The sequence below is a fragment of the Ambystoma mexicanum genome, chromosome 5q (assembly GCF_040938575.1).
Source record: "Ambystoma mexicanum isolate Mex_15411 chromosome 5q, UKY_AmexF1_1, whole genome shotgun sequence".
Taxonomy (NCBI): Eukaryota; Metazoa; Chordata; class Amphibia; order Caudata; family Ambystomatidae; genus Ambystoma; species Ambystoma mexicanum.
The window spans coordinates 117,255,252-117,268,390 of NC_090933.1; the positions used below are offsets into that span (position 1 = coordinate 117,255,252).

General features: G+C 44.8%; 1 protein-coding gene across 1 annotated transcript in view; it reads right to left on the minus strand.

Moving 5' to 3' along the window:
• LOC138497282 (dynein axonemal heavy chain 5-like) overlaps positions 1-13,139 on the minus strand; it is a 1,499,851-nt gene that overhangs the window by 120,060 nt on the left and 1,366,652 nt on the right. Inside the window, exon 75 of the mRNA XM_069620634.1 lies at positions 6,895-7,103. Within this exon, the coding sequence (XP_069476735.1) occupies positions 6,895-7,103 (209 nt within the window). The remainder of the gene's footprint in view (positions 1-6,894; positions 7,104-13,139) is intronic.

Genomic DNA, 13,139 nt, shown 5'->3' on the forward strand with positions numbered 1-13,139 from the left:
CTGTTAATCCCCTTTCTCATCTGCAGAAGGATATTCCTACGGGCCAGACAAGCAAGATTTAAGGGTCCTGTTCAGTCGGTGTTCCGAGTTCTGCGCATCACGCTCGACGAGGCCACAGCAACCCAGACTAGACAAGCGCCTCCGTGGGAGTCAGGTGAGCGTTACATCAGGTCACACTCTAACCTGATAGGCTGGAGGGTCTCTCGCCAAGAAGACCACTCCACTGTGTGAGTGACAGCTAGGCTGTATGAATGGGTCTCTTTCTACAGAAAAGCAGGGTCCTGAGGACTGGAAGAGCAAGATGTTGCCACTGGAACTACGGAATCGAAGGGAAGAGAAGCCAGAGACATCTTCAGCATCTACACCACCGGTGAAGCCCTGCCGGATCGTCCCACCACTTTTCTTCCACATGACGAGAGGAGATCTTCAGCGAAGGAGCCTCCTTCCCTTGAGCTGGTGGGGTCAATCAGTTCACCTATCGCATCCTCGGACCTGCCTTGGTCGAATCGACAGTGCCGAGCACTTGGAGACCGTATAGCCAGGTGGCTATCGACCCGGACCGCGATTAAAAGGAGCGTACCTTTTAAACTTCGTTTGGCAGCACCGCGGCTGATTTCATCCCTGGGTAGTGCAGAGACTCGAACCTTCCTCCACGATGAGAGCCTCTCTTGCTCTGTTGGATCCCTCGACCTGCAGGAACTACCAGGAACAACCGCCACCGCAGGAGCCACTTCTCCACGTTTAAGGTACATTGCTCCGCCAGGCCGCCCTTTCTCCGTGGTAGCCCTAAAGGTGTTTTAAATCCTTTAACTACTTGTAGGGTCGGCCACCCTCTCTCTTAACATTGTCTTTCGCCTTGCATCTACCTCTTCAAAAGTTTTCTACTAAAGACTTGACTGCAGCTACAAGAACATTCTTGCTCTTAAGCTCTTGGTCCTGTAACATTGACTCTGGTTCAGGCCTATTGACTCTGGCTGATTTGTTAGATCTGCTCTCACTAGATTAGTTTTCAATGAGAAATGTGTTGATGCACCTACATCTTCTAAACACCTCTTCCTTCCTACTGTTTTAACTTGTGGAGTGCCATCTTGCTCAGTTTTCATTCACTTGTCTTTTGGTTAAAGTGTTACTGTGCATTACTTGTTCACAAAACTTCAGGGAAGTGTTGTTAGGGGGTGTCTGAAGATATTTCGGTTTAACTTATACTTTCCCTCCCTTTCGTTTTCGTTGAATTGTTAGAGTGCCATTTGTAGTAGTTGGTTTTCACTATGCCGTTTTGCTCAGTTTTCACTCTACCGCAAACTTGTCTTCAATTTAATAGGGAGTTGTATATGCTTTTCTTTTGACTAAACTTAACTTACTTTATTACCTGTGATCTATGTGTTGACTTAGAAGTGTATAAAAATAAATATATATTCTCTTTCTAATACAAAGCTTTGGTCAGTGTTTTCTTGCTCCATAGTACTGTACTACCTATTGTGTCAACCCTGAATACTGCTCATCTCCCTCTTGAGATAAGTCTGACTGCTCAGCCACAGCTACCAACTAAATCTCTATGGTACAGATTGATACCAAAGGGGATTTATTGCTCCCACCTGTAGTCCTAATCTGGGGTAGTGCTCCCTAAGGGAACTGCCCTGGATTCTGTCTAACAAAGTCCAAGATGGGTCACAGTCCTCCGTCTTTCTTGGGAATCAAAAAATATGGGGAATACCAACCCCTGTTCCTCTCCGCCACAGGCACTAGTTCTATAGCGCCTTTCTCCAGCAGGGTCAAGCTTTCCTGCACAAGGAGCGGATACGGAATCTTCAAAGAGAGTTTCCCCGGTGGATTGTCGTGAGGACGATTTGGGAAGGGTAGGCAGTAGCCGTGGGCTATTGTTTATAGAACTCACGCATCTGGAGTAATGGCTCGCCACTCTTCGTGATGCTGAGACGGTCTGCCCCCAACTGGCTAACAATGAGACTAGGCCTCATAACTGTTTTGGAGTGGCTAAAGGCAAAGAGGCAGCTCCTGAGCGGCTTTGGCACCACGTCTTCGTCCACCGCGAGTACCCTTACGGTGGCCCCTTTGACTGGCTGCTCCTCTCATTCTACCAAAAGAGGTGTAGTAACGAAAGGAACCTCCTCCACTGCTGTCCCCTAGGACGAAAAGGCAGAGGTTGACACACAGCTGCACCCAAAGATTTAGCAGCTGCTTTGGAGGTCAGCAACCTCTCAAGGCTCTCGTCAGCCTTGCTGCCAAACAAATGGGAGCCGTCTAAAGGCAATGTTGAGAAGACGGGCCTGCACATCAGACTTCCGCATCCACGCACACCTGCGCATCATGGTGCTCACAGTCATGGACTGGCTGACACTATCTGCTGTGTCCAACCCAGACTGAAGGGATTCACACATGGCATCCTTGCCATCCTGCACAATAGCAAGGAACCCATCCCTTTCTTCCCCTTCGGGAAAATGCTCAGCCGCCAGAGAGACAATTCCACAAAGTGTGCGAAAACTTGGCCAAGGCACAGGTGGAGTTGGCCGCACCAGGAGCATCAAAAGTCTCCAATTCCACATCAGACCTCTCCTCATCCTCAGATATTCTGTAGAGAATGAAAGAATTCACTCCTAGGCACAGAGGTAGCCCTGGAATCAAGAGGAGGCCGCACAGTCTTAGACAGAGCCTTTCTCTGAGGATCCACAGCTCTAGGGACCTCCACCGGAAAATTCAGGCCTGTAGACCCAGATGGCTTACATGACGGAAACCGTGACCCGGATCTGGCACGTCTCTGGTGATCTACCTCAACCTTGTCCTAACGGGACCTCTACGGATCCCGATGTTTATCGCGCCAACTGCCTGGGGCATGCGAGCGTCGGACCGAGAACGTTCCCTGCCGGCTTCAACCAACGGCGTGGACAGGACAGTGCCCTGGGATTGAAAAACCACCAGCATTTTCTCCCTGAATGCTCCCACTCCTCCGGAGTAGAGGATTTAGTGGGGCAAGCCGCTTTCCTTGCAGAGCCATCATCCGATGAGGACGGGGAAAGCGACTGGTGATGCTGCTTCCGTGAGTGCCTCGATGAGGAGTACGAGTGGCGCGAACCACTCCGGGACCGATATCCCCTGGACTGCCCCCGACGGAGAGCGTCACCCCTCGAATTGTCGGTGGAAAGACCAGTAGTCTTTTTGGATTTACAGGGTTTGGATACCCGACCTACCTGCAACTTCGCTTTACGCTCCCGCAAGGCCTTGACAGTCAACGACTGGCACTTCGAGCAGTTGTCCGTGTCGTGGCTCTCGCCCAGACACAAAAGCAGATACAGTGCAGGTCCATGATATCTTGGACTTATAGTACCTGCACTTTTTAGAGCCCGACCGCGGGGTCAGTGGGGTAGAAGAAGAAGACATTATCAAAGAAGATAACACGAGGCGCGCCGAGTTCTCGAAGAAAACACAGAACTGAGTCTACGGGCACCGTGCGTCCTTCTTATAACATCCGATGACGTCACCCTCGACGGATACCTTCGAGGGACATCGACCCGACGCCATCGACGCAGGACGCCCTCTGCTGAAAAATTTCCAAAGTAGCACAGCTGTGGACATTAGATGTCAATGATGTGGAATACGTTGGAGGACACAATCCATTCGAGGAAGAGTAGAAGAGTAGCCATTAATGTCCTATGTAGAGAATACGCAGGGGGGGGGTTGCGTTTCCCACACTTGGAGCTGTCCTGCCAGGTAGTAAAGTTCAAACATGTGTTAGAATGCTTAGCTGACTCAGAAACAGACAAACACATCCGGATGAGCCTGGTATAGCCCTGTTCCTCTTAAAATAATTGTTGTGGCTAGGAAAGATGAGGATTGTAGACCCGGCAGGTCTGCTGTAGTTGGGTAGGCAGATATGGTCCAGAACCAATGTGTTACTAAAACTGGGAGAACCCTACTCCCCCCAGATCTCCCTGGCAGCAACACACAGAGATACAAAAGAACACTTATTTCAGAGAAGAAAGCACTGGGAGAAAAGGGGTTAGTGATGATAGGAGACTTCTACTCCTCAGTAATGCTCCTAACTTTCAAGATTTGAGGGAAACAGTTGGGATACGGGCCAGTTCATAACATATGCTACAATGATGCACACACTTAAAAATAAATGGCCAGACTTCTCAACTCAGGGACAATGCGATAATGGGACTGTTATATGACATGTCGCAGGGCGGGCAAGCAGTATCTAGACTGTATCAAGGATTGCTGGAAGCGTTGCACAGGGACCTGCTCAAAGGGAAAAGATCATGGGAGATAGAGATAGGCAGGGAACTCACGGAAAAGGGAGTTGTCAGAAGCGATGCTATACCCAAAGAAAGTATCAACAAATGCCAGAATAGAACTGACCCAATACTACACATTCCATAGAGCATGTATGACCCCACAGATGGTATCGCGTTTTCCAAATGCGGAGGTAAAAAGATGTTCATGGTGCGGAGTAGAAAAAGCAAATATAGGACACATTTTCTGGTCCTGCCAAGTAATCCGAGAGTTCTGGCTAGAAATGGAAGCAAAACTGAAGAAGGGGGCATAACAGGCTATGAATGGTTGCCAGAAGCATGGCTCCTGGGGGTATACAAAAGGTCCAAAAAAGGCTAAGCCAATGAATAGAATGATAGACTTGGCCTGGGTATTGGCAAAAATGAGAATAGCAATGGCATGGAAGACACAGGAGGGCCCACATATAGAAAGATGGTGGGAAGACCTAAAGAGATGGCCCACGGAGGAGGCTGTGGTGTGGTATGAAGCACTGCAACAGGGAAGGAAGGACAGCTCAGATGATATACCGACCTGGAATTCACCTCCGCTGATGACAAACCCCCATGAGAAAACAGGCATACAGGACATATGCACCGATGTAAGGAAGGGAAAAACTTGAGAGGGGGGACGGAAGCCAAGAGCTCATCAGAAGACCTTGAATACCTATCGGACAGTCGACTAGAATAATTCCAAGCGATGACAGCCAAGTTTACAGTTCTAGTTTGAGTTGGGGTTAGGGAGGGATTTGGGGAGAGGGAGAAAGTCATATGTAATATGTGAATATCTCGAACGTGATGATGTAGGGTAAGAGTGTAAAAAAATTACAAATTAATAAACATTTATTTTTTTAAAAGACGGCACCCAGTTTTTCCTTGGTTAGTTTAGTGTAAGGGACGGAAATAGTTTTGGACACAGGACAGTGGACACATTATTTGATGAGATATCCTGACAGAGTCCTTAGTGTTTTGTTGAGGTCGGGCAACTGCTCATAGGAATAGGGCAAGATATGTTTTTTTCTTCTTTACTTTTATAATAAAAGTCTTTGCCAACAAGCATGCCACCACTGCGTCAGACTCGTACTTCGGCACCCTTACACTATACAGATGGAGAAAGTTTGAGGAATGGTGCAGGGGCAGAGGTGACGATCCTGTGCTGTGCCCCAGTTCATTGGTTTTGGAGTTCTTGCTGTCCTTGGCTAGACAGGGCTGCAAGTGGGCATGATCAAGGGTTACTTGGTTGACCTTTCAATTTTCAAGATGTCTCCAGATCAAGGTTACATTTTTCATGATGCCACTAGTTTACCAGTTTTTCAAAGGCTTAAAGAACATGCCTCCACCTGATGCAATTTGTTGTTTCCCCATGGGACTAAATCTGTCCCTTTCGTTCCTCGTGGCGTCTCCTTTTAGCCCGTGCATTCGTACTTGCTACAGCACTTTATTTTAAAGGCCGTGTTCTTAGTTACAATTACGTTTGCACAACAAGTTAGCACGATGCAGGTTACTTTTCTTTTTTTGAAGGAGAAGTTCACTGTTCGGGCCAGGCCTTTGTTTGTGCCTAAAGGAGTTTCATATTAATCAGCAAATTGAGCAGCTGGTTTTCTCCCCCTGCCCCCATCCTTCCATGAAGGAGGGTATATTGCACAGGTTAGACTCTGGGAAAGTGTTGAGTTTTTACGCAGCCAGGAAGGAACAGTTTCTTATGGTATGATCAGCGTTTCATTTCCTTCTTTAAGGCTTGAATGGGTCGAAAAGTGACCAAACCTACCACGTTGGCTAGTACTTTTCAGAGTGCTATAAAAAGGCAAGCATGGAGGTGCCAGGAGGACTTAGTGCTCACTCCACCAGGGGAGTGCCAGTGTCATCAGCATTGCAGAGGGGGGTACTGCTGAGAGGAATACAACAGGCAGAAACTTGCTTTTCACAGTACTACAGCCATTTTGGTCAAGCGGTCTTGAAGAATTTTCTGTTGTAGATTCGCTTTCAGCAATCCTCCGATCTCTGGGTACAGCTACAGCATCAAAGCACAACACGCCATAACAATAGCTACTAATCACATAGCACACATCACAAACTGAGTTGTCCCCACGTTAACGAATGATAAGGGCCATTAGAACCTCCCCCAGTTCCACTCCTGCAGTCAACCTCTAATGGATGAAAGGTTCAGACAATCAACACAGGATTCAAACTTGTGGTCTACATATCTATGTGCAAGTACAGACTTATCTGAGCTATTATATCAGTTGATAATTATGGGATGCCTTACACATCTCTAGTTACATGATTCATTATTTCTAACTCCAATCAATGTCCATTGCAAATACACCTGTGAGAAATCCCATGCACTGATGTGCAGGAGAAGCAGAACATTGCCACAATCATTTGCCCGTTCGCCCGCCCAATCATGTGCTCACCCGTCCCTCTTGCTTCACACCCTGAAATTGCTTAACAAGGGCAAAAGATGAATGTCTGGTTTTGTACATGCAATGGTAAACACTGTTAGAAATTGCAAATACAATTAAATTGTTAGGATCCAAAATGCTCATGAACTAATCATTAATTATCCTACAAAAACGAAACCATTCAGAATGTCAGATGTTATTGAGCTTACCTGTGGGTTAAAAAATCCAGTCATCCAAAACTGATTTGGCCGACCATCAAACAGCCAAGTGCGAAACTGCTGATTTCTCTCTAGTAGCTCCGTGAACCAGAACCCCAATGTTGCAGATTCCCAAGAGATTTTGAACCACAGTTTTGGAATCCTCGCATCATACATATTATCAAGGGCATCCCTCAAGTCTTCAGACATTATAATGGTTCCTGGAATAAAACAATTGATACAACCATCAATGTTATCCCTCAGTATCAGATATCCCCAGGAAAAGGAACTCTATGTCAACACTTGTTGAACTTTGTGGTGGTTATGAACAAATTGACCAATATTTTATCATGAGCATCTTAGCAGATGGATCAAATACAAATAAATGCACATGTAACCAATATGTTCTTACTAAATGCACCATCATCAATATATCATTTGTCTACAATGCTTAGAAATTACATGGTTGGCTATTCACATAGGCCTTGCATGCTATCGTAATACAGAATTCTGAGTTGCAGCAATTATTTGCTGATACTTTAATGAATATAACTTCTCCACAAACTCAGTCGATTCAAAAAAAGCTTTTATTTTTTCCCAAAGTTTTGTTTACAGATATTCCTGCATGTTTTTCAGGTTTAATTCATCAGCCTGAGTTACAGAAATAACTATTTTTTTGTATCCTTCAACGTACTTTTTAATGATCGCAAATCAGTAATGTATGTGAACAGTGGGCGGATAAAACAACTTTACTACTACAAACATAATAAAATACATAGAAACTGCACTGCTACTTTGAGATCAGTCATTAATTACATACGAAATTGAATTCCACTGCAACAATATACAAAACTGGTTGCAGATCATCTCTGTGTTTGGCAACGTAGCTCTTTTCATAAGAATGAAACATCGCTGCATGTTAGATTAAGCCAGAATGGCGAGTTTGGTGGCCGTGCAAGTGTGGTAATGGGGCACTGTTCAAGCGAATAGGTCTGAGATTAGTGTGGTCCTTTTAAGTGGATGAAGGCCTTTCCCATCTAGTACAGCCGGCCAAACTCGCCATTATGGCTATTTCACATCCCGCTCCGACGTCCATGTTGCTAAATATGTTTTCTTATTAGCAAAATCTGGCTGCTTTGAACAAGCTATGCAGTACTCCAGATAAGCTTTTGAAGTGGGAGTATTTTACTCCCTATTTTTTAAAGTTGGAAGTAAAATGATTTTTATGAGAGTCAAAAATTAAGACCATTAGCTTGTGTGAGTGAGTAAAATATGTTTTACCTGTAAAAGAGAAATGTTTTGTAATACATATTTTTTGCACCAATTTATTCATGCACATTAAAAGACTACCCATGTTTCCTCTATTTAAAAAAACTACAGATCTACAGAAAGGATGTACTTCTATATCGAACAACAATGCTTACCAGTCCGGTATCAGTATCCTATCTTGGGGCCCACACACAAAAACAAAAATTGAAATCGGGAACAATGCATTTTGACCCACATGTTACTGATTTGCTGTCCCTTAACATGAGGAGGCCAATACAAAATCCAGCTCAATGCCACAGCAGAGTGCTACATAATGATCGGCCTATCGGAGATGAGTCATCATGCACCATTCACCATAATCACTTGAATCAGGGTCAAGGGGACAATGGCTCTTACAGACCACCAGATATTTACGCAGCATCACAAGATCACAGTGTATCTGCTCCCCCACTTCCCCTTCCCAAAAACGTGCTTGTTTCTGTCGGATCCCGCATTTGGTATTCAGTTTGTGCAGTGATGGATGAAGACCACCACATCAGCTATGTCAATGTTCTCGCTGTGCTGTGGAGCGTATGCAGGCGCAGGCGTGTTTGTGAGGAATGGACTTCCTCGGTGAATCAGCCACCTCGTCTCTTGCTGTGGCGCATGTGTGCGTGCGTGCATCTGTGTGGAGTAAACTGCCACCTTCCACAATGTATCAGCTGCCATTGCTGATCAAGTAATGTGAATATTGGTACAGCCAAAGAGGAAAGCCTTCTCTCAGAGTTCATCACTGGAAGGGATTTGCATGCACACTTGCATAAACTAGAAGGGCGGCGGGTTTGTCCATTTAAGACTATTTTCTAGATGTTTCAAAACGTTCACTATGTCGTCCGTAGGCGAGAATGGGCACCAGGTCTGAGCAAAAACGATGAGAAAAATCAATAAAACTGAATGCATATGCATGCACACAGATCAATATATAAGGCCACCAGCCATTCACAAAGCAAAGTAGACTGATTTATAGCCTAGTCTGTGATTTGGGTTTGAATAAAAACAAGCGAAAATAGCTAACTAGAAGGTAAATACAGTTAGGAGTTATTGTCTAAGTCATCACTGACGTGGGCATAAAAAAAACCTGGGGCTTCATTACAAGGTTGGTGGTGTGGGAAAAAAGTGGTGGTCATTCCGTTACTGCCACTTTTCATGCACCGCCAAATTCCAAGTTTGGCGGAATAACTACCAGCGGAATTACGGAGTGGTATTCCGACAAAAATCTCCAATGGAGTCTTGGACTCCATAATTGGGGACTAACACCACTTAACCACCACTTGTAACCCCATGGTAAACCCACGGGACCGTGTAGCGGTAACAGTAATTACGTTTGGTGGTATCCCGGAGGATTGCCTGCCGGAATATCGCCAAACGCGTAATGAGGCCCCTGATGTTTTATGGGTATAGATGGACTCCACAGGATACAATAAAATAAACTTGTGTGACCATCCTTTGCAACAGGTATTCATGAAGATGTTGATTTGTATGGCAGCCATATACGATGTTGGTAATTTCAGGATGCTGAGGCAATGACGGGAGTTTGAGGATTGTGGGGTATTTGGCATGAAGAAGTAACGATAGGAAGGGGAACATCTAGCTAGCATTTTAACAGCAGCACCAGTATTGCAGTCTGCTTGGGCAGTTAGAGAAAATCATTAAAACAGAGCAAACAGGTTTTTTTTTTTTTCAAATAAAGTCCCTATGCACACTAGCAGAAATATGAATCCGTTTTTACATGCATCCGTGGGATGCAGAAGTAGTTTATTAGGGAACGATGTCCCAAACGTCTCTGAAAGTTCATTTTATTTATATGCTTGCATCGCGCCGGAAGCCCGCGGGCATCAGGGCGCGTGGAACATAAAACACATAACGAACGAATGAACAATCAGTTCAGCTGGTTCTGACAAAAAGAATTAGAATTACTGGCGGACGCCGACTCGGTATTTAAGGATTTCCCAAATGATTTCTTAGATACACTTGTAGCCAACTGCAAAGATTTGGCTGTGTCCATTACCACGTTCTCAGACGTTTTTGTGTCCATACAAGAAACGGTTTCCATTAGCGGTTTACCGCAATTTCCATGCAAGCTTCTATTCATACGCTCAGTCTGGTATATATGTCACGGGCAGTAGAAGAGAATGGTCTTTAAGTAATAGCGTCTTGAAGATTAGTTTTTGTTCCACAAGGATCCACTCAAGGAAGCCGAGTGTGTGAGGTATGTCCTCTGAGATTGTAGCCCTCTGCTACACTTGCTGCCCTGCTTTGGGCCAGCTGTAGTTGCTTTATCATTGCCCTGAGTGTTCCTGTATCTAAGGCATAAGCGCAGTCCAGTCGTGTTTGGAGGGTGCTCTTATGGCTTGCTCTTTGCTTTGCAGCACAGGTAACAGGAGGACCATTTTCAGAAGGTGCAGCTAGAAGTGAACCTTTAAGCTTAGCTCTGATCCTAGACTAACCTTTCTCGCTCTGTTGAACAGCCTAATGCCCATATGTGTAGCTTTGTTCACTGGTGTAGCGAGTTTGCCCAGGATTTCTGCCCGTGTGAAAGATAAGTGGGGCCCGACTGGAGATCTTATGAATAAGGACCTGGACATACGCTATTGGTGATGATCCACTGTTGTATTTCAGTTAAGCAAGATGTTACGATAAAGTTATCAATGGGGTTTTCCCTTAAAGTGGACATAATGTTCATGTTGTGTAGAGTTGAAAGGATTGTATATGTGTCTTCATGATGATAGAGTTTCATATAGACATTGAACAGCCAAGTTGGGAGTCATGGGGCTGCATGGAACTCAGCAGGTGTTTGCTTAGGTAAAAGGAAGTGCCCAAGGTGTACCAGTGTTTCATGCAGAAAGGGGACTAACCAGCCGAGTACCATGACACCATTGCCCACCCTCTGCTTCATTTGGAGCTTTGGGATGATTTGGTCTGTATCATAAGCACCAGATAAGTCATGTATGAGGACTGATGCAGAGTGGATTTATGTTATTAGAAGTTGATCCCTAATATCTAGTCATGTTGATTCAGTGCTCAGTTTTGACCTGAAGCCTGATTGCTGGCGATGTAATAGTCGCCCTTCTTCGCTATAATTTTGTAGTTGTGGGTCATTGTTCTTTTTTAGTATTTTTGAAGGAAAGTCAAACTGGCGGTTGGAAGAAAGGCTATTTTTAGTATTGGTTGATGGCCATTTTAAGCATTTGAGATATTAGGTCTTCACCAAAGGGAGCCTTGCAGAAGTCTGGGATTGCTAGTAACAGCATCATGAGAACGGCTTCTCATACGTGGACTTGAACAGTGGATACTATCAGAGCGGTATGTAGATTTATGGTGTGCCGAACCACCCCAGGGTAGTCAGATACACAGGCAGAGGCGTATTTCAGGTTTCTGCTGCCCTAGGATTAACTAAGTGCATGTACCCTTTCCCCAATTTTACTCCACCTCTGTCAGACTCTGCGTCGTCACCAGATTCCAACTCTTCAATAAACTCTGTCCGCCTTGGCCCCACTACTCCCTTTCACCCCCATTGTGTCACCCATTTTGGCACCATAACAATGATATTTTAAGGCTGCAGGGATTAGAAAGTTTTTACTTGAATTCTATTAATTCAAACCTGTTATTTTCTATTATGTGTTAGTTAAAAGAGTGTTTCAGATCTCTGCAGCGCAAGATTTTCAGAAGGCAGCGTGTTCTACAGTTGAGTGCACTCGAGGTACTTGTTGCGGGCAATTATCTACTTTCGGTTAGATAAGAAAACAATCTTTTACAGGAAACGATCTGAACATAAACTGTCTGCCAACTGGACCCAAGCGAGGGAAGGTTGGAACAGAGAATTTTGGTTTCAATGCCAATATCTGGTTTCTCACGAGTTGCCTGCTGTCACCCTATGAGAAGCACCTAGGATGGTCTGTAATATGAATGTTTCAGGCAACATAAGTACATTTCTACATGCAGTCTTGTCAAGCTTATACATGAAATATGCAAGTGGCACACGTGTATCTTGTAAAAAATATTGAATACAAATAACAACTCGTGGTTACAGCTCTGATGTTAGCGGGGGCAAAATGGAAATAAGGCAAGTTGCCATCTGCTGTCGGTTGGAACACCATCAAAAGATGGCACAATCACAAGTGACATTTCTCAACACTGCCTTGGCATAAACACTTCAGTAGAGTAATGAAAGTGGGAGAAGGGTCTTGGAACCTTTGGCTGTGCATTCTCACTGTGGAGTAATGGATGAGGGCGACCCTGAACATTCATGGGTGGGAAGAAACAGCATTCCTCGTAGCTACGCAGTAGAGGCAGCTTTCATTACAAATTAAGTGGTTCAAACCGTTTACATCCTTGGCGTTTGCGCCACTGTCCAAAATGCCCAACACTGCAAGAGTAAAACTGAGCGTTGTGTCAGGCGTTCCAGCACAATACCTTTGCGGGTATGGGTTGGGATATGGGTCCTGCCAGCTTGCGTTTACGGCAATTTAAAAAAATGTTTGTTAACTTGGTTTCGACTTTAGAGTAAAAGTCCAAACTTGTATTTAAAATCAAATTAATGTAAAAGTTACTTATAAACGTAACTGTTATGGATTGTGTGGCATACTGGGCATGCAGTCGAATGTCCTCAAATAGACATGATAAGTCGTCCAGTGATGCCAACTGCCCGATTAGCTCTGGGCAGCTTCTATAAAGAAGGTTGAACTGATGGCTTGATGGGGCACCACATCAGACCTTTCTTTTTTACAGCTGTGAAAGAGTGTGTACCTTTGGCAGAGAGTTTTTGTTCTCTCTCACCCTTGTATTGCTTTGGGTATCCTTTCACAGGTTTGATGCACTTGCACGTTTAGATTTACTCTTTGCCATTTTAACTTCTGTTCAATCTCTTTATGCTTGCACCTTTTGGGAGGCTACAGACTTCCGAAATGTGGGTCTGGGAGGGAAAGTAGTGCTTGCTTCTGAACATCATT